We start from the raw sequence: 20,608 nt of genomic DNA on the forward strand, positions 1-20,608 counted from the left end.
GACGGGGAACCTAAATAACTAACTGGCTAACCAGCGTCACCAGTGACACTTATACTGTGATCGCTGGTGAAAGGGTTAACTAGGGGCAATCAGGGGGTTAAAACCATTATTGGGTAGTATATGGGGGTACCTAACACTATAAAAACCTGGCGGTGAACCTAAAAAAATAACTAGCTACCTAACGACACTAGTGACACTAATGCAGCGATCAGAAAAATGATCGCTTAGTGACACTGGCAAAAGGGGGTGAAAGGGTTAACTAGGGGCAATCAGGGGGTTAAAACCATTATTGGGTAGTATATCGGGGTACCTAGCGCTATAAAAACCTGGCGGTGAACCTAAAAAAATAACTAGCTACCTAGCGGCACTAGTGACACTAATGCAGCGATCAGAAAAACGATCGCTTAGTGACACTGGCAAAAGGGGGTGAAAGGGTTAACTAGGGGCAATCAGGGGGTTAAAACCATTATTGGGTAGTATATCGGGGTACCTAGCGCTATAAAAACCTGGCAGTGAACCTAAAAAAAAAAACTAGCTACCTAGCGACACTGGCTACACTAATGCAGCGATCAGAAAAATGATCGCTTAGTGACACTGGCAAAAGGGGGTGAAATCTTTATTGGGGGGTGATAGGGGGCTACCCTGGACCTAACACTAACTGCCCTGACAGATTTAACTGTTACAACTGACACTGAATGCAGTGATCAGTAAAGAAATGATCAATGCAATCAGTGACACTGTGACTGGGGGGGGGGGGGGGGGGGCGGTTCGGGGGGGGGGGTTTGTGTACCTATGTGTCAGTGTAGTGTTTTGGTGCACTTACTGTTAGTCTTCTCCTCGTAGTCCGGTCAAAAAGACCGCCCCGAGGAGAATGACATCACTTCCTCCTTCCTGTGTAAACAATACACAGTGGGAGGAAGCTTGTCATTGGCCAGGAGCGATCCAGAGGGGGTGGCCAGAAACCAACGGCCATCCCCTCATCACGGATCGCTCCTGGAGCGAACCGGACCGCCGTATCCAGCGGGAGGGGGTCCAATCGGATCCCCCACCCGCTGGAAGGCAGGCACGTACATCTACGTGCTTGTGCCTGCCTGTGCCATTGTGATGACGTACAATGGCAATACGGCGGTCCTTAAGTGGTTAAATGAGACTGTACAGAAATATCCCTCAACTTAGCACAGCCAGAAAACAACAGAGCAAGTAATTCTGGAATGATTTTTTCTTGTGCTAGACCTGGGCATGAAGTAGAAGACCCAAAGCACATGCACAAGGTGAATAGGTAGAGCAACATCTATTGTGAAAATCAAACTTTTGCTGCCAGCTGAACCCCAGAATTTCCATAAATCCAGTCTAGATCCAAAAATTGTGACTGCAGCATAGAGAAGGAAGATTATCACCCAGCCCCCGCCCTACTCTGGACCAATCAGTGAGCAGTATGGGTGGAGGAATGTATTTAGTGTTAATGACCCACCTGTGCTGATCTCTGTAGGAGTGTCCTCCTCTATAAATGTCCCCGTTATTCCATCCTCCTCCATAGACTGCTGATCATCCCTCACATACCTCTCTTCTTCTTCTGATTTCACCTCAAATTCTATATCGATTGGATCTCCACTCTAAACCAAGAAAATGAGAGAGAATATCATCTGTAATATATAAGATTTATTATTGTGACATCACATAGAAAATCCACACATCATCTCTAGGAGTCCATGTTCTAGAGGCTCCATCCCACCAACCTTATAACAGTGGGGGATGGTGTGATCTTCCTGTGTGGAATCCCGGGAATACAGAGGACGGGGACATCTCTCTGGTGGGTTTCTGTAGCTGGATGACTCCACCATGGTGTCCTGGTACAGATCTTTCTGTTCTTTTAGAGACTCTGACTCCTCCATCACCCCATCCTCATCATCCTCCTCTTTTATCTCTTCTTTAACCTCAACTTTAGGATCTCTCAGGTTTCCACTCTGAATATATAATAAAAATGACATCAATGGTAACAATGCAGATAATGTACAGATCCTAATGATACTATCAGTGATTGTTCCTCATCTACCTGATGATGGTGGGGGATGGTGTGACCTTCCTGTGTGGAATCCCGGGAATACAGAGGACGGGGACATCTCTCTGGTGGGTTCCCATTACTGGATCCATCTGTAGGAAACACACACACTGACTGAATACATTGTTTCTATGTGTTTATCAGATGATGGGGGATCTAGGTGGACCCTCCGTACTGCTCTCTCCTTTACAATAAAGTCTCCTCTTACCCGGTGATGTGAGGGGCGGCTGATTGTCCATCATGACGTCCTTGTAGAGATCCTTGTGTCCTTCTAAATACTCCCACTCCTCCATGGAGAAATAGACAGTGACATCCTGACACCTTATAGGAACCTGACACACACAATGATACAGTCACCATCCAGACACATCCCTTGTCTGTTACTGGATAATGTCCCACAATTCCCAGAATCCTCCTCACCTCTCCTGTCAGCAGCTCCATCATCTTCTTGGTGACTTCTAGAATCTTCTCCATGTTGTGTCTCTCGGGTTTTAGCGAGTCACATGGAGGCACTGTGATGGTCATATGATCACCTGACTTCACAAGAGGAAATCTCTGTATTGAGGAACCAATAGGAATATCATGTTAGAATCCCAGAATCCTCCTCACCTCTCCAGTCAGGTCTGTGTTTTATTAATAGAGATAAGAGTGATGTCATGTGACCTCCCAGAATCCTCCTCACCTCTCCGGTCAGGTCTGTGTTTTATTAATAGAGATAAGAGTGATGTCATGTGACCTCCCAGAATCCTCCTCACCTCTCCGGTCAGGTCTGTGTTTTATTAATAGAGATAAGAGTGATGTCATGTGACCTCCCAGAATCCTCCTCACCTCCCCGGTCAGGTTTGTGTTTTATTAAGAGATAAGAGTGATGTCATGTGACCTCCCAGAATCCTCCTCACCTCTCCGGTCAGCAGGTAGATGATCTCCAGGGTGAGGTTTAGTATCTTCTCAGTCATGTGACTCCGGTCCTCCTCCGTCCTCATTGGTGCCGTCATTTGATCTATACAGGTCTCCTTGTAGACAGATAACTTTGGGAAATGAAAGTAAGAATTATTTGGATGGTGTTGGTCACACAATAATAGGATGTGGATGTGAGGGGGGTAATAGGAGGGTTGCTGTACATTTAACAACTACTCCCCCCATGGGAACACATTTAGTTTGGACTGTTTGCTACATGTTTGAGGTGCGGGACCCTCTTGGCTGCTGGATCAGATATTCCCTTTTCTCTGTTGGGTTTGTTTAGTTCCTGAACTGGTTTTGTTTCATTTTAGATCTGCAGACAAGGAATGATAAATACGATCCTTCCTTTGACTTGTTTGCTCTGAGGCAGTGCTGTGAGGACAATGTCGGGTCAATATGATGTCCAGGAAGGGGAACTTGCTGACTTTTAGTCGGAGTTGTCGGCTAATCAGGATAATTGCCAGAACTCCGGCTGCAAGGCTCCAATCTCCGGCAGCCTGCTGACTGATCGGAGTGATGTCACTGTCACTCTCTGCAGTAAGAGAAGGGATCGGATTGGATAGCAGGAGGATGCTGCTGGTGGAGTACAGAACTGTGGGGGAGGAGTTAGTTTTGTTCTCTCCAATAGCAACCCATCTGCCATCTATGCTGATTATGAAGATTTTAACATGTAAGTGTACTATTTGTTTTTTAAGGAATAAATGACTTCCTCATTCTAATGAGGATCTCGCGCTGTCATTTCTTTGTTGTTTGAGCTCCTTGGATCTTCCCGGATCTTTATCTGACAAGCTGCAGGACCCTTGTATGTTGGAATGAACATTTGTCCTCATCATGCTGTTACCATAGACTGCTGTCTGTTGGGCTGGACCTTGTAGTGCACATTACTGGTGTGTGTGTTTTATTTCAGTGCTGGTAGGAGGACAGCAGGGGGGAGGGGTTTGTTCTCTTGGTCTATTTTGTATCCTGTAACATATTTCTAGAACAGTGAAATGGTGAGGTGAAGGCTTCCTTCACTTGCTGGCAGAAGTTCTTTAAAAGAAGAGTATGATTTATTTTTCTTTCAGATTCATACTTACCTAGGTGGATGCAGCATCGGTCCCCCTACGCCTCTTCACTGAGAACAGAGCGATCTAACATCTGTGATGGCTCGGTTCTCCCAGCTCCGCCCCCCGCGCTCACTGGAGCTGTGGAGGGGCGGGGAGAGCCCATCTCAGTCTCTCAGTGGCTCGCTGAGAGGCTGAGATGGCCATCAGTCCAGGCTCCTGGAAGATCCAGACTTCATTGTCGTGATGATGCGGTGCCTGGACTGATTCCAGTGATGTCACCAGAGAGCCGACTTCAGCCCGCTCTCTGCTGAAAACAGGTCACAAGAGTGCAAAACTAACTGCACTCCTGTAACCCATAGGAGAAGCCCAGCCAAGCCATCTCAGGCTGGACTTCTCCTTTATGGAGGTCAGAAAAGTATGTGCAGGTGGGTGAGAGGACCATCAGAGACCAACAGCCTGTGTAGTGTAATAATTGTCCTTTGTAGGCCATGTACGGTCAGGATGGTCATTGTCTTGTCTATTTATTGTCAGTGATGTTTGTTTAGAGGAACATATTACTAGAATTTATCTCTGAAATGAAGAGAATGTTCCGGCCCTGTAAGTGGGGAAATGTTCTGCCCCTGAAGGGGTTAATCTAGGTTTCCACACTATATATGTGTGTATCATCATCTGCTGGAGATAAAATACATCACAGTGACTATGGAGGAAGAGGACGGACATGACGGGGGGGTTACTGGGTGTAAATAGCAGATAAAATCTTATTACCTCGTCTTCTGCCACTTCCAGCAATGTCTCCTTGCTACTTCCCGACTCACATCTCACCCGGAACTTCCTGTGTGTACCTGACATCACTTCCTGTCTGTATTCCATAGAGACTTCCTGTCTGGGTAGAAGTAAGATCATCATCTTGTGGAGTTCAGAGGAACTGCAGCCCCAGGAAATGACTCATTATAACCATGTATAGCAGGGCAAAGTTAAAAACATAACTCAACAACTAAATTTAATTTTTTGATGAAGAAAATGAAAAAAAATATTAAAAAGCATAAATAAATATATATATAGTCCACTCATAATGAATATGTTAAACATAAATTGCAAGGATGTAATGTTTACATAGGAATGGTGGTTGAGCTCTCTCCAAGTAAGAACACTTCCATAGTTGCCAACTGTCCCAAATTTCCAGGGACATTCCTGGGATTAGGACATTTGTTCTGAATTCATTTTGTCCCTGTAAATTCGGCTTGTCCCGGGAAATTCAAATTTCCCATTTTCCGCCGCTGGCCACTAGAGGTTCGCGGCCGGCGGAGACAATTTCCTCCAAGCCATTTTAAAGAAGACCAGAAGCTGGTCTTCAATGGAGCTTCAGATGCTGCGTCGCTGCCAGTGTCTGCAAAGTGCAGTGTGGGCTGCGCCACAGTTCAAAGTCAGCGCGGCAACGACGGCTTGGAGGACAAGAGATCATATGTCCTGTCGGGGCCAGTCCGTGCAGTGACTATGTCGGGGCCAGTCCATGCAGTATGTGGGGGCCAGTCTGGAGATGTGGGGGCCAGTCTGGTGATGTGGAGGCCAGTCTGTGCAGTATGTGGGGGCCAGTCTGTGGAGTATGTGGGGGCCAGTCTGTGGATGTGGGGGCCAGTCTGGATGTGGGGGCCAGTCTGTGGATGTGGGAGCCAGTCTGTGGAGGATGTGGGGCCCAGTCTGTGGAGGATGTGGGGCCCAGTCTGTGGAGGATGTGGGGGCCAGTCTGTGGGGGCCATTCTGTGGAGGATGTCAGGGCCAGTCTGTGCAGTATGTCGGGGCCCGTCTGTGCAGTATGTCGGGGCCCGTCTGTGCAGTATGTCGGGGCCAGTCTGTGCAGTATGTCAGGGCCAGTCTGTGCAGTATGTCGGGGCCAGTCTGTGCAGTATGTTGGGCCAGTCTGTGCAGTATGGCGGGGCCAGTCTGTGCAGTATGTGGGGGCCAGTCTGTGGATGCGGGGGCCAGTCTGTGGATGCCGGGGCCAGTCTGGATGTCAGAGGGGCACCAGATGTAAGGAGGGGCTCCGCTGATGGACACAGATGTGAAGAAGGTACCTCTGATGGGGCACCCGATGTAAGGACAGACTCCGCTTGGGACACCTGATGGCATCTGGTGGCAGGCAACGTGGCTAGTGACGCGCTCATGGCTCCCACTGATTCGGCATTATGGTGAGTTGAATGATTTAATTTCATATTACAATGTAATAATAGAAATAATGCGCTTCAATCATCCTGACACCATAACAATCATGGCGCCGGGATGATTGAAGCGCTAACACCAGGTATTTGGAGTATCTTTATCTGCTGATTGTCAAACTCTGGAAAATACATATTGCTATTGTGGTGTAGGATCGGGGGGGCTGTCTCTCCTTTCCCTCTACGCCCCTCCTTTCCCTCTCCCCTCCGCATTCATCTCAGACTCTAACCACACCCCTTTGAGCCACACCCCATGTAAGCCACGCCCACTATTTTACGTAAACCACGAGCACCGCATTTTCACCTTTTTCTATGGCTCACCTATAACTGCATGCCCCGCCCCTAATTATAATACAACTCCGCCTACTGCCAAAAAAGTGTCCTGAATTTATGCACTTCCTGGTATATAAATAAAATAATTAATGTGAAAAAAGCTGTAAAACAATAAAAAATCTATAGACTGAGTCATCCACTTCATCCATAAAGGCATTGTAATTCAAGATCTTCTAGATCACATAGAAGGAGGACTCATCAACATACGTCCCAACTTTTGGGATGGGAATGCGGGACACCTATTAGCAAAAGTATGTAGGCATCAGACACAACCCCGCCATGTCCCCTTAAAGGAGAATCATACAAAAAAATGATTGGTTAAACCCACAAGTGCTTTTTTTTACCACTACTATTTCTTTACACTGGCTGTTAAAATTTACAAATGCAGCAATTTAGAAATTGGATAAAAGGTTTAGCACTGAGAAACAATCTTTGAAAGATAAAAAGTGCATTTTATATACAATTATATAGATCAGACCAAAATGAGGGACAAATGAGGAGGAAAGAGGGACAGAGGGACATTGTTCCAAATCAGGGACAGTCCCTAGAAATCAGGAACAGTTGGGACCTATGTATCTGTAATTTCATACATTTGTTTGGGTAGAACAATCCTCAGAAGGGATCATGTAGGATGACAGGAAAGGCTCCTGACTAGTGATGGACGAACTTCCGACTGGACTTTTCGTGAACTCGGACCACGAACGCGACCGATAGTTTGCGAACCGTAACGTTCGCGGCGGGACCCATTGACTTCAATGGGAGGTGAACTTTGCAAACCTACAGGTCAAATTTGCAGCCACAAAATAATTACTAGCTGTGCAAACATAGTCCCACCACATGGCCAATGACATAACACATGTATGAGGTGAATCTGGGATTGACAACTACAAGCATTCTTTTTTTATATGTGAAATTGTGACAATTCAGGACTGTGGAGCGCATGAAGGCAATGGAGGAGAGGGAAGGTCAGGGTAGGCAAAGAAGAGGGTGCAGGAGATGATCACCAGCAGCGTGACATACAGCAATGACACCTGCACCGTGATAGAGTCATCTGACACCAGCACGTGATATACAGCACTGACATCAGCAGCGTGACATACAGCAATGACAACTGCACAATGATAGAGTGATCTGACACCAGCAACGTGATAGAGAGCACTGACATCAGCAGCGTGACATAAAGCACTGACACCAGCACCGTGATATACAGCACTGACACCAGCACCGTGATAGAGAGCACTGACATCAGCAGCGTGACATAAAGCACTGACACCAGCACCGTGATATATAGCACTGACACCAGCACCGTGATATACAGCACTGACACCTGCACCGTAAGCAACCCCAGGAGGAAGTCAGCATAGCACAGGGATGGTGGGAGCCCCTCATAATGAGCATAGCACAGGGATGGTGGTCGCCCCTCATAATATGCACAGCAGAGGTACAGCCCCAGGAGGAAGTCAGCACAGCACAGGGATGGTGGGAGCCCCTCATAATAAGCAGCCCCAGGAGGAAGTCAGCACAGCACAGGGATGGTGGGAGCCCCTCATAATGAGAATAGCACAGGGATGGTGGGAGCTCCACATAATGAGCATAGCACAGGGATGGTGGGAGCCCCTCATAATATAACGTAACGTTCGCGGCGGGACCCATTGACTTCAATGGGAGGTGAACTTTGCAAACCTACAGGTCAAATTTGCAGCCACAAAATAATTACTAGCTGTGCAAACATAGTCCCACCACATGGCCAATGACATAACACATGTATGAGGTGAATCTGGGATTGACAACTACAAGCATTCTTTTTTTATATGTGAAATTGTGACAATTCAGGACTGTGGAGCGCATGAAGGCAATGGAGGAGAGGGAAGGTCAGGGTAGGCAAAGAAGAGGGTGCAGGAGATGATCACCAGCAGCGTGACATACAGCAATGACACCTGCACCGTGATAGAGTCATCTGACACCAGCACGTGATATACAGCACTGACATCAGCAGCGTGACATACAGCAATGACAACTGCACAATGATAGAGTGATCTGACACCAGCAACGTGATAGAGAGCACTGACATCAGCAGCGTGACATAAAGCACTGACACCAGCACCGTGATATACAGCACTGACACCAGCACCGTGATAGAGAGCACTGACATCAGCAGCGTGACATAAAGCACTGACACCAGCACCGTGATATATAGCACTGACACCAGCACCGTGATATACAGCACTGACACCTGCACCGTAAGCAACCCCAGGAGGAAGTCAGCATAGCACAGGGATGGTGGGAGCCCCTCATAATGAGCATAGCACAGGGATGGTGGTCGCCCCTCATAATATGCACAGCAGAGGTACAGCCCCAGGAGGAAGTCAGCACAGCACAGGGATGGTGGGAGCCCCTCATAATAAGCAGCCCCAGGAGGAAGTCAGCACAGCACAGGGATGGTGGGAGCCCCTCATAATGAGAATAGCACAGGGATGGTGGGAGCTCCACATAATGAGCATAGCACAGGGATGGTGGGAGCCCCTCATAATATAACGTAACGTTCGCGGCGGGACCCATTGACTTCAATGGGAGGTGAACTTTGCAAACCTACAGGTCAAATTTGCAGCCACAAAATAATTACTAGCTGTGCAAACATAGTCCCACCACATGGCCAATGACATAACACATGTATGAGGTGAATCTGGGATTGACAACTACAAGCATTCTTTTTTTATATGTGAAATTGTGACAATTCAGGACTGTGGAGCGCATGAAGGCAATGGAGGAGAGGGAAGGTCAGGGTAGGCAAAGAAGAGGGTGCAGGAGATGATCACCAGCAGCGTGACATACAGCAATGACACCTGCACCGTGATAGAGTCATCTGACACCAGCACGTGATATACAGCACTGACATCAGCAGCGTGACATACAGCAATGACAACTGCACAATGATAGAGTGATCTGACACCAGCAACGTGATAGAGAGCACTGACATCAGCAGCGTGACATAAAGCACTGACACCAGCACCGTGATATACAGCACTGACACCAGCACCGTGATAGAGAGCACTGACATCAGCAGCGTGACATAAAGCACTGACACCAGCACCGTGATATATAGCACTGACACCAGCACCGTGATATACAGCACTGACACCTGCACCGTAAGCAACCCCAGGAGGAAGTCAGCATAGCACAGGGATGGTGGGAGCCCCTCATAATGAGCATAGCACAGGGATGGTGGTCGCCCCTCATAATATGCACAGCAGAGGTACAGCCCCAGGAGGAAGTCAGCACAGCACAGGGATGGTGGGAGCCCCTCATAATAAGCAGCCCCAGGAGGAAGTCAGCACAGCACAGGGATGGTGGGAGCCCCTCATACTAAGCAGCCCCAGGAGAAAGTCAGCACAGCACAGGGATGGTGGGAGCCCCTCATAATGAGCATAGCACAGGGATGGTGGTCGCCCCTCATAATATGCACAGCAGAGGTACAGCCCCAGGAGGAAGTCAGCACAGCACAGGGATGGTGGGAGCCCCTCATAATGAGCATTGCACAGGGATGGTGGGAGCCCCTCATAATATGCACAGCAGAGGTACAGCCCCAGGAAGAAGTCAGCACAGCACAGTGATGGTGGGAGCCTCTCATAATAAGCAGCCCCAGTAGAAATATGACACCGCTCAACCTCTTCAAACAGGAGGGTATGGGCATATAGTACGGTGTGCTTTTTTTGGACAAGGAAGTGAGCCAAATGAAGAAAGAAGGTCTGTGTGCTCGATTTAAAAAATTGTTTATAGACATATACATGGTCTACTGGTCACATGTGTTGAATTCCTCCGAGATCCATGCCTCATTCATTTTTAGAAATGTGAGGTAGTTAACACTGTCGTGAGCTAGGCGAGTATGCTTATCGGTCACGATCCCCCCTGCTGCGCTGAACGTCCTTTCGGACAGGACACTGGACGAGGGGCAAGCCAACAGTTCGATTGCAAATTGGGTAAGCTCTGGCCATAGGTCAAGCCTGCCCACCCAGTAGTCCAGGGGTTCATCACTCCTCAGAGCGTCCACATCGGCCGTTAACCCGATGTAGTCGGACACCTGACGGTCTAGGCGTTCCCTGATGCTGGATCCGGATGACACCTGTCGATGGGTCAGCTGAAAGAATGACCTCATATCCGAAGTCACCAACACATCTTCAAACCGGCCTCTTCTTGCAGGCGCTGTTGGATTGGTACCCGCAACTCCTTCTTTGGGAGTGGGAATTGCTCCTCTGCCAGCACACGCAAAAGCAGAATGCAGCATTTCTCGAAGCAAGGCCTGGAAGTGCTCCATTCTGCCAGCCCTCTGTGACGGCGGTAACATTTCCGACATTTTGTGTTTGTACCGGGGGTCTAAGTAGGTTGCCACCCAGTACTGGTCCTTGACCCTTATGCTTTTTATACGGGGGTCCCTATTAAAACACTGGAGCATGAAGGCCCCCATTTGCACTAAACTGGAAGCGGTGTGGTGGCCTGGCTCCTGCTCATCATCCAGGATAATGTCGTCCTCTTCATTCTCCTCTCCCCATCCACGCACCACAACAGGGATCGCAGAAAGGTTTACAGCATTCTCTTCTTGCTCCTCCTCATCTGCCCCGGCACCATCCTCCTCTGACTCCTCTTCAGACTCCTGTTGTTGACTTGTCTCAGATAGAGTAGCCCCCCCTGGGAATTCATCCAGCATTGCGACTTCCTCATCTTCCCGCTCCTGCTCCTCCACAGCTTGATCAATGACACAACGCAATGCACGCTCCATAAAGAAGGCATAAGGTACCATGTCACTGATGGCGCCATGGCTGCGACTGACCAGTTTGGTGATCTCCTCAAATGGGCGCAGAAGTCTGCATGCATCGCGCATGAGCAGCCACTGGCGCGGTGAAAAAAAACCCAGCTCCCCAGAACCTGTTCTGCCGCAGAGTTCATACAGGTAGACGTTAACTGCACGTTTCTGCTGGAGCAGCCTATCAAGCATATAGAAGGTTGAGTTCCATCACGTCGGGCAATCGCAAATAAGACGTCTGACCGCCAGATTGTGTCGCCGCTGAATGTCAGCAAGGCGAGCCATGGCCGTGTAAGATCTTCTGAAATGGGCCGAGATTTTCCTTGCCTGCCGCAAGATGTCCTAGACCCCAGGGTATTTGACAAGGAATCGCTGCACGAACAAGTTTAAGACGTGTGCCATGCATGGCATGTGCGTAGTTTTGCCCTGTTTCAATGCGCTAAGCAGATTGGCACTGTTGTCACACACCACTTTACCAACTGTCAAATTGAGCGGTGTTAGCCACTGATCTGCCTGTGAACGCAAAGCTGAAAGGAGTGCCAGTGTGGCTCTTGGCTTCCAGGCACAACAGACGCAGCACGGCATGGCAACGTCTCACCTGGCATGTCGAATAGGTTCTGGGGAGCGTGGGCTGCGCAGCGCAAGAGACGCTAGCAGCAGAAAAGGAGGAGTCAGCCGAGGAGGAGAGGGTGGAGGATGGAGTAGGAGGAGGAGGAGAAGAAGAGCCAAGCCTGCATGCAATCCGTGGTGGTAAAACCAAATCTACACGGGTGCCACGGGTTACATGTTTGACGGCCATCAGAAGGTTTACCCAGTGGGCAGTAAAAGTGATATACCTTCCCTGCACGTGTTTGCTAGACCACGTGTCTGTGGTCAGATGTATCTTGGCACCGACACTGTGTGCCAGACATACATTCACTTGCCGCTGAACATGGCCATATAGCTCTGGGATGCCCTTCTCTGAGAAATACTTCCTTCCTGGGACCTTCCATTGTGGTGTTCCAATGGTCATAAATTTTCGAAAGGCCTCCGAGTCCACCAGTTTATATGGCAGTAGTTGGCGGGCTATCAGTTCTGACAAGCCAGCCGTCAACTGTTGGGCAAGAGGGTTATCCGGCGTCATCATTTTTTTACGCTCGAACATTAGGCCCATGGAAGCCTGCCTTTTTGCAGAAAAACGTGAGCTTGGCGTGATGGAAGGTGGAGTGGAGGACAATTGTGAGGAGAGAGGAGAAGGAGAAGTAGAAGACGAGGCTGGACGGTGAGAGCCTGGAGTGTGGCTTTGTGTGTTCCGTTGCTCCCACTGGACTCGGTGATGGCAGCTCATGTGCCTTCTTAAGGTGGTCGTCCCTAGGTGAGTGTTGGGCTTACCGCGACTAATGCGTTGACTGCAAAGATTGCAGATGGCAACACTATTGTCAGCAGCGGACACGTTAAAAAAAGACCACACTGCGGAGCCATGTGCTGGCGTCCTGGGAGCGCCAAATGTGACCGTACATGGTCGATGACTCGCTCCTGATACATTTGCAGTCTGCTTTGTCCCTCCTGTGCAATGTAAGTTATTCCTGCTTCTCCTCCCTATCTGCTGGTCCATATCTCCCTCTGAACTCCCCTCCTCTTCCTCTCTTGTGGGCACCCACGTGACATCACTAGACACATCATCATCGACGTCACCTTCCCCACCGCTATAAGTAGAGATCTCGGAGTAGGCAGCAACACCGGGGACCAACCTCCTCCTTGGGCTGATCTGGGTACTGTCGTCAGACTGCTGAGTGGCGGTTCTTGCTACCTCCTCTTCCTGATCCAATGCCAAGAGTGGCTGCGCATCAGAAATGTCTTGATATGGATCGGAAAATAATTCCTGTGACTCAAGCGGAAGGTATGTGGTGGTGGTGGTGGTGGTGTTGTTGGTGGTAGTGTCTTTGGGGGTGCACATAGCAGAGAGTGAAGAAGAGGGTGCAGATCGAGAGGATGAGGAGGGTGCAGAAGAGTAAGGCTGAGTGAGTCACTCAACCAAGTCTGGTGCGTCCTTTAAAGTAATTGAACGCACCTTCTGCAACTTCCCACTTTGACTCAAGCCTGTTTCTCCTGCCCTACCCCTACCACCCCTGCGGAAGGGCCTGCCTCTTCCTCTGCCTGTCATTTTTTAAATCACCCTGTGACAAAACTCTCAGTCCCTATACTGATAAAGGACTGCTGCAGTATAGGGCAGCAGTCAGCAGTAGTGCACCTCAACCCTATATATTGTGGACCTATACTAGTCCTTAAGGAATAGCAGACTGTACCTCACTCAACCCTATGTACTGTAGTACCCTATACCTTACCAGTCCTTATAAGGATCTTTGTGGATATAGTAGGTTGTGATTAGCAGACTGTACCTCAGTCCCTATACTGATGAAGGACTGCTGCAGAATAGGGCAGCAGTCAGCAGTAGTGCACCTCAACCCTATATATTGTGGACCTATACCAGTCCTTAAGGATTAGCAGACTGTACCTCACTCAACCCTATGTACTGTAGTACACTATACCTTACCAGTCCTTATAAGGACCTTTGTGGAACTAGTAGGTTGTGATTAGCAGACTGTACCTCAGTCCCTACTGATAAAGGACTGCTGCAGTATAGGGCAGCAGTCAGCAGTAGTGCACCTCAACCCTATATATTGTGGACCTATACTAGTCCTTAAGGAATAGCAGACTGTACCTCACTCAACCCTATGTGCTGTAGTACACTATACCTTAGCAGTCCTTATAAGGACCTTTGTGGAACTAGTAGGTTGTGAATGATTAGCAGACTGTACCTCAGTCCCTATACTGATAAAGGACTACTGCAGCAGAAGGGCAGCAGAAAGCAGTAGTGCACCTCAACCCTATATATTGTGGACCTATACCAGTCCTTAAGGAATAGCAGACTGTACCTCACTCAACCCTATGTATTGTAGTACCCTATACCTTACCAGTCCTTATAAGGACCTTTGTGGAACTAGTAGGTTGTGATTAGCAGACTGTACCTCAGTCCCTATACTGATAAAGGACTGCTGCAGAATAGGGCAGCAGTCAGCAGTAGTGCACCTCAACCCTATATATTGTGGACCTATACCAGTCCTTAAGGATTAGCAGATTGTACCTCACTCAACCCTATGTACTGTAGTACACTATACCTTACCAGTCCTTATAAGGAACTTTGTGGAATTAGTAGGTTGTGATTAGCAGACTGTACCTCAGTCCCTACTGATAAAGGACTGCTGCAGTATAGGGCAGCAGTCAGCAGTAGTGCACCTCAACCCTATATATTGTGGACCTATACCAGTCCTTAAGGAATAGCAGACTGTACCTCATTCAACCCTATGTACTATAGTACCCTATACCTTACCAGTCCTTATAAGGACCTTTGTGGAACTAGTAGGTTGTGAATGATTAGCAGACTGTACCTCAGTCCTTATACTGATAAAGGACTACTGCAGTATAGGGCAGCAGTCAGCAGTAGTGCACCTCAACCCTATATATTGTGGACCTATACCAGGCCTTAAGGAATAGCAGACTGTACCTCACTCAACCCTATGTACTGTAGTACCCTATACCTTACCAGTCCTTATAAGGACCTTTGTGGAACTAGTAGGTTGTGAATGATTAGCAGACTGTACCTCAGTCCCTATACTGATAAAGGACTACTGCAGCAGAAGGGCAGCAGAAAGCAGTAGTGCACCTCAACCCTATATATTGTGGACCTATACCAGTCCTTAAGGAATAGCAGACTGTACCTCACTCAACCCTATGTACTGTAGTACCCTATACCTTACCAGTCCTTATAAGGACCTTTGTGGAACTAGTAGGTTGTGTTTATTAGACTGTACCTCAGTCCCTATACTGATAAAGGACTGCTGCAGAATAGGGCAGCAGTCAGCAGTAGTGCCCCTCAACCCTATATATTGTGGACTTATACCAGTCCTTAAGGATTAGCAGACTGTACCTCACTCAACCCTATGTACTGTAGTACACTATACCTTACCAGTCCTTATAAGGACCTTTGTGGAACTAGTAGGTTGTGATTAGCAGACTGTACCTCAGCCCCTACTGATAAAGGACTGCTGCAGTATAGGGCAGCAGAAAGCAGTAGTGCACCTCAACCCTATATATTGTGGACCTATACCAGTGCTTAAGGAATAGTAGACTGTACCTCACTCAACCCTATGTACTATAGTACCCTATACCTTACCAGTCCTTATAAGGACCTTTGTGGAACTAGTAGGTTGTGAATGATTAGCAGACTGTACCTCAGTCCCTATACTGATAAAGGACTACTGCAGCAGAAGGGCAGTAGTCAGCAGTAGTGCACCCCAACCCTTTATATTGTGGACCTATACCAGTCCTTAAGGAATAGCAGACTGTACCTCACTCAACCCTATGTACTGTAGTACCCTATACCTTACCAGTCCTTATAAGGACCTTTGTGGAACTAGTAGGTTGTGATTAGCAGACTGTACCTCAGTCCCTATACTGATAAAGGACTGCTGCAGACATGGGCGTCCACAGAACTTTTTCCAAGGGGGGGCATCATTTCAAGGCCACTCATGCTCCACCCCTTTTCAACAATCTCATGAAAATCTTCCCATTGGTAATACATATGTGTTATATAACAGATAACTCATCTTCACTTTGTATTGGAAGTTACTCTGGCAGCTGTGTTTCATGCCCATATAGCCTAGAGAATGTACATCTTTTTACATTGCAATACATCTGTTGTGGCCATATTTTGATCTCATACTGTCACTGTATAGGCTGTTTTCATCAAGATAAAAATATGGCAACAACAGATGTATTGCAATGTAAAAAGATGTACATTCTCTAGGCTATATGGGCATGGTACGCAGCCACCTGAGTAACCTTGCGGACGCCCATGCTTTCAAAAACCAGCCCTGGAAAAAATTTCATAACAGCCACACAGCATTATTATACCAGCCCAACAGCATAACGTCATTATTTTCTTGTTCATGAAAAGGAAAAAACATACATTTTAAAGCACATTTGATGAAGAGAGTATTAGATATAGATATGAAATTATATATATATATATATATATATATATATATATATATATATATATATTCAAATTCTAGTGGTAAGTGATCAATCATCAAGGGGGACCCCAGAAACTCAGAACGTGGGGGGGGGGGGACCACCTTCTGCAGAAAGAATACTCTATTTAAGGGGGGTGGGTTACTAATATAAAGGTGGAAACCCTTTATATCAGTGCCCCTTACATTATCGTATTCACTCCCCCCTTACATCAGTGACCCCCGACTGGCCTGGCGGTGCTTTCACTGACCTCCTCTCAGGTGCACTGTGCAGGGCTCAGTCAGTCGGCTCCAGCTTGGAGGTTTTATAGTCTCCTGTCCACAGTCCACACAAGTCTGACTTCTCCCATGACCCCCATCCCAGCGGTGCTCCCACTCTTGACTCCTCTCCAGACTCCTTCAGAGACTGCAGACATGCTACAGCAGATGGACAGAGACTGCAGACCTGATGCAAGAGCTCAATGCAGCCTCACCAGTGCCCACCAAATGCAGCCTCCCCAGTGCCCACCAAATGCAGCCTCACCTGTGCCCACCAAATGCAGCCTCACTGTGTCCATCAAATGCAGCCTCACTGTGTCCATCAAATGCAGTTTTACTGTGCCGTGAATGCAGTCTCACTGTGCCCATCATTGCAGCCCCTCCTGTGCCCCATGTCCCAGTCTGCAGTCCCTGTCTGTGGGAAGGTGTGTTGTTGATGCTTGGTACAGTACCTTGCATGCCAGCAGGATATCCATGACGGCAAGCAGCAGGCAGGGTCTGTTCTCGTTTTGGATGGGGATGGTGCTCCTTCCAGAGGATCTGTCTGCTGTGAGATGGAGTGGTCCTTGGCCACTTGCACCTTCAGCCTCATTTTCCGGCCCCAGTCAGCCTGCCCTCTGGTCCTGGGGAAGTGGAGAGTAGTGATGGACGAACTTCCGACGGGACGTTTCGCGAACGCGGCCGATAGTTCGCGAAACCGAAAGTTCGCGACGGGCCCCATTGACTTCAATGGGAGGCGAACTTCGCAAACCTTTAGGTCAAATTTGCAGCCACAAAATAATTATTAGCTGGGCAAACATAGTCCCACCACATGGCCAATGACATAATACATGTATGAGGTGAATTTGGGATCGATAACTACAAGCATTCTTTTTTTATATGGGAAATTGTTCTGACAATTCAGGACTGTGGAGCGCATGAAGGCAATGGAGCAGACGGAAGGTCAGGGACCAGAGTAGGCAAAGAAGAGGGTGCAGGAGATGATCACCAGCAGCGTGACATACAGCAATGACACCTGCACCGTGATAGAGTCATCTGACAACAGCACCGTGATAGAGGGCACTGACATCAGCAGCGTGACATAAAGCATTAACACCAGCACCATGACATACAGCATTGACAGCAACACCGTGATAGAGAGCACTGACATCAGAAGCGTGACATTAAGCACTGACATCAGCACCGTGATATACAGCACTGACAGCAGCACCGTGATAGAGGGCACTGACATCAGCAGCGTGAGATAAAGCATTAACACCACCACCGTGACATACAGCATTGACAGCAGCAGCGTGATAGAGAGCACTGACATCAGAAGCGTGACATTAAGCACTGACATCAGCACCGTGATATACAGCACTGACAGCAGCACCGTGATAGAGAGCACTGACATCAGAAGCGTGACATTAAGCACTGACATCAGCACCGTGATATAAAGCACTGACAGCAACAGCGTGACATTAAGCACTCACACCAGCACCGTGATATACAGCACTGACAGCAGCACAGTAAGCAGCCCCAGGAGTAAGTCAGCACAGCACAGGGATGGTGTGATCCCCTCATAATAAGAACCCCCAGGAGGAAGTCAGCACAGCACAGGGATGGTGTGATCCCCTCATAATAAGCAGGCCCAGGAGAAACTCAGCACAGCACAGGGATGGTGTGATCCCCTCATAATAAGAACCCCCAGGAGGAAGTCAGCACAGCACAGGGATGATGTGATCCCCTCATAATAAGAACCCCCAGGAGGAAGTCAGCACAGCACAGGGATGGTGTGATCCCCTCATAATAAGAACCCCCAGGAGGAAGTCAGCACAGCACAGGGATGGTGTGATCCCCTCATAATAAGCAGGCCCAGGAGAAACTCAGCACAGCTCAGGGATGGTGTGATCCCCTCATAATAAGCAGGCTCAGGAGAAACTCAGCACAGCACAGGGATGGTGTGATCCCTCATAATAAGAACCCCCAGGAGGAAGTCAGCACAGCACAGGGATGGTGTGATCCCCTCATAATAAGCAGGCCCAGGAGAAACTAAGCACAGCACAGGGATGGTGTGATCCCCTCATAATAAGCAGGCCCAGGAGAAACTAAGCACAGCACAGGGATGGTGTGATCCCCTCATAATAAGCAGGCCCAGGAGAAACTCAGCACTGCACAGGGATGGTGTGATCCCCTCATAATAAGAACCCCCAGGAGATAGTCAGCACAGCACAGGGATGGTGTGATCCCCTCATAATAAGCAGGCCCAGGAGAAACTCAGCACAGCACAGGGATGGTGTGATCCCCTCATAATAAGAACCCCCAGGAGGAAGTCAGCACAGCACAGGGATGGTGTGATCCCCTCATAATAAGCAGGCCCAGGAGAAACTCAGCACAGCACAGGGATGGTGTGATCCCCTCATAATAAGAACCCCCAGGAGGAAGTCAGCACAGCACAGGGATGGTGTGATCCCCTCATAATAAGCAGGCCCAGGAGAAACTCAGCACAGCACAGGGATGGTGTGATCCCCTCATAAGCAGCCCCAGTAGAAATATGACACCGCTCAACCTCTTCAAAGAGGAGGGTAGGGGCATATAGTACGGTGTGCTTTTTTGGGACAAGGAAGTGAGCCAAATGAAGAAAGAAGGTCTGTGTGCTTGATTAAAAAAATAGTTTATAGACATATACATGGTCTACTGGTCACATGTGTTGAATTCCTCCGAGATCCATGCCTCATTCATTTTTATAAATGTGAGGTAGTTAACACTGTCGTGAGCTAGGCGAGTACGCTTATCGGTCACGATCCCCCCTGCTGCGCTGAACGTCCTTTCGGACAGGACACTGGATGAGGGGCAAGCCAACAGTTCGATTGCAAATTGGGCAAGCTCTGGCCAGAGGTCAAGCCTGCCCACCCAGTAGTCCAGGGGTTCATCACTCCTCAGAGCGTCCACATCGGCCGTTAACCCAATGTAGTCGGACACCTGACGGTCTAGGCGTTCCCTGATGCTGGATCCGGATGACACCTGTCGATGGGTCAGCTGAAAGAATGACCTCATATCCGAAGTCACCAACACATCTTCAAACTGGCCTCTTCTTGCAGGCGCTGTTGGATTGGTACCCGCAAATCCTTCTCTGGGAGTGGGAATTGCTCCTCTGCCAGCGCACGCAAAAGCAGAATGCAGCATTTCTTGAAGCAAGGCCTGGAAGTGCTGCATTCTGACAGCCCTCTGTGACGGCGGTAACATTTCCGCCATTTTGTGTTTGTACCGGGGGTCTAAGTATGTTGCCACCCAGTACTGGTCCTTGACCCTTATGCTTTTTATACGGGGGTCCCTATTAAAACACTGGAGCATGAAGGCACCCTTTTGCACTAAAGTGGAAGCGGTATGGTGGCCTGGCTCCTGCTCATCATCCAGGATAATGTCGTCCTCTTCATTCTCCTCTCCCCATCCACGCACAACAGGGATCCCAGAAAGGTTTAAAGCATGTTCTTCTTGCTCCTCCTCATCTGCCCCGGCACCATCCTCCTCTGACTCCTCTTCAGACTCCTGTTGTTGACTTGTCTCAGATAGAGTAGCCCCCCCTGGGAATTCATCCAGCATTGCGACTTCCTCATCTTCCCGCTCCTGCTCCTCCACAGCCTGATCAATGACACGACGCAATGCACGCTCCATAAAGAAGGCATAAGGTACCATGTCACTGATGGCACCATGGCTGCGACTGACCAGTTTGGTGATCTCCTCAAATGGCCGCAGAAGTCTGCATACGGCGCGCATGAGCAGCCACTGGCGCGGTGAAAAAAAAAACAGCTCCCCAGAACCGTTTCTGCCGCAGAGTTCATACAGGTAGACGTTAACTGCACGTTTCTGCTGGAGCAGCCTATCAAGCA

At 48.6% G+C, this 20,608-nt stretch overlaps 1 protein-coding gene across 1 annotated transcript in view; it reads right to left on the bottom strand.

The window, feature by feature from the left end:
• Positions 1–20,608, bottom strand: part of LOC143986903 (uncharacterized) — a 1,023,878-nt gene that overhangs the window by 466,669 nt on the left and 536,601 nt on the right. The window contains exon 6 of the mRNA XM_077485310.1: positions 1,737–1,964. Coding sequence (XP_077341436.1) covers positions 1,737–1,964 — 228 coding nt within the window. The remainder of the gene's footprint in view (positions 1–1,736; positions 1,965–20,608) is intronic.

The sequence above is a fragment of the Lithobates pipiens genome, unplaced genomic scaffold (genome assembly GCF_037356315.1).
Source record: "Lithobates pipiens isolate NorthernLeopardFrog02 unplaced genomic scaffold, aLitPip1_a1.2 Scaffold_18, whole genome shotgun sequence".
In the NCBI taxonomy this organism is placed as follows: Eukaryota; Metazoa; Chordata; class Amphibia; order Anura; family Ranidae; genus Lithobates; species Lithobates pipiens.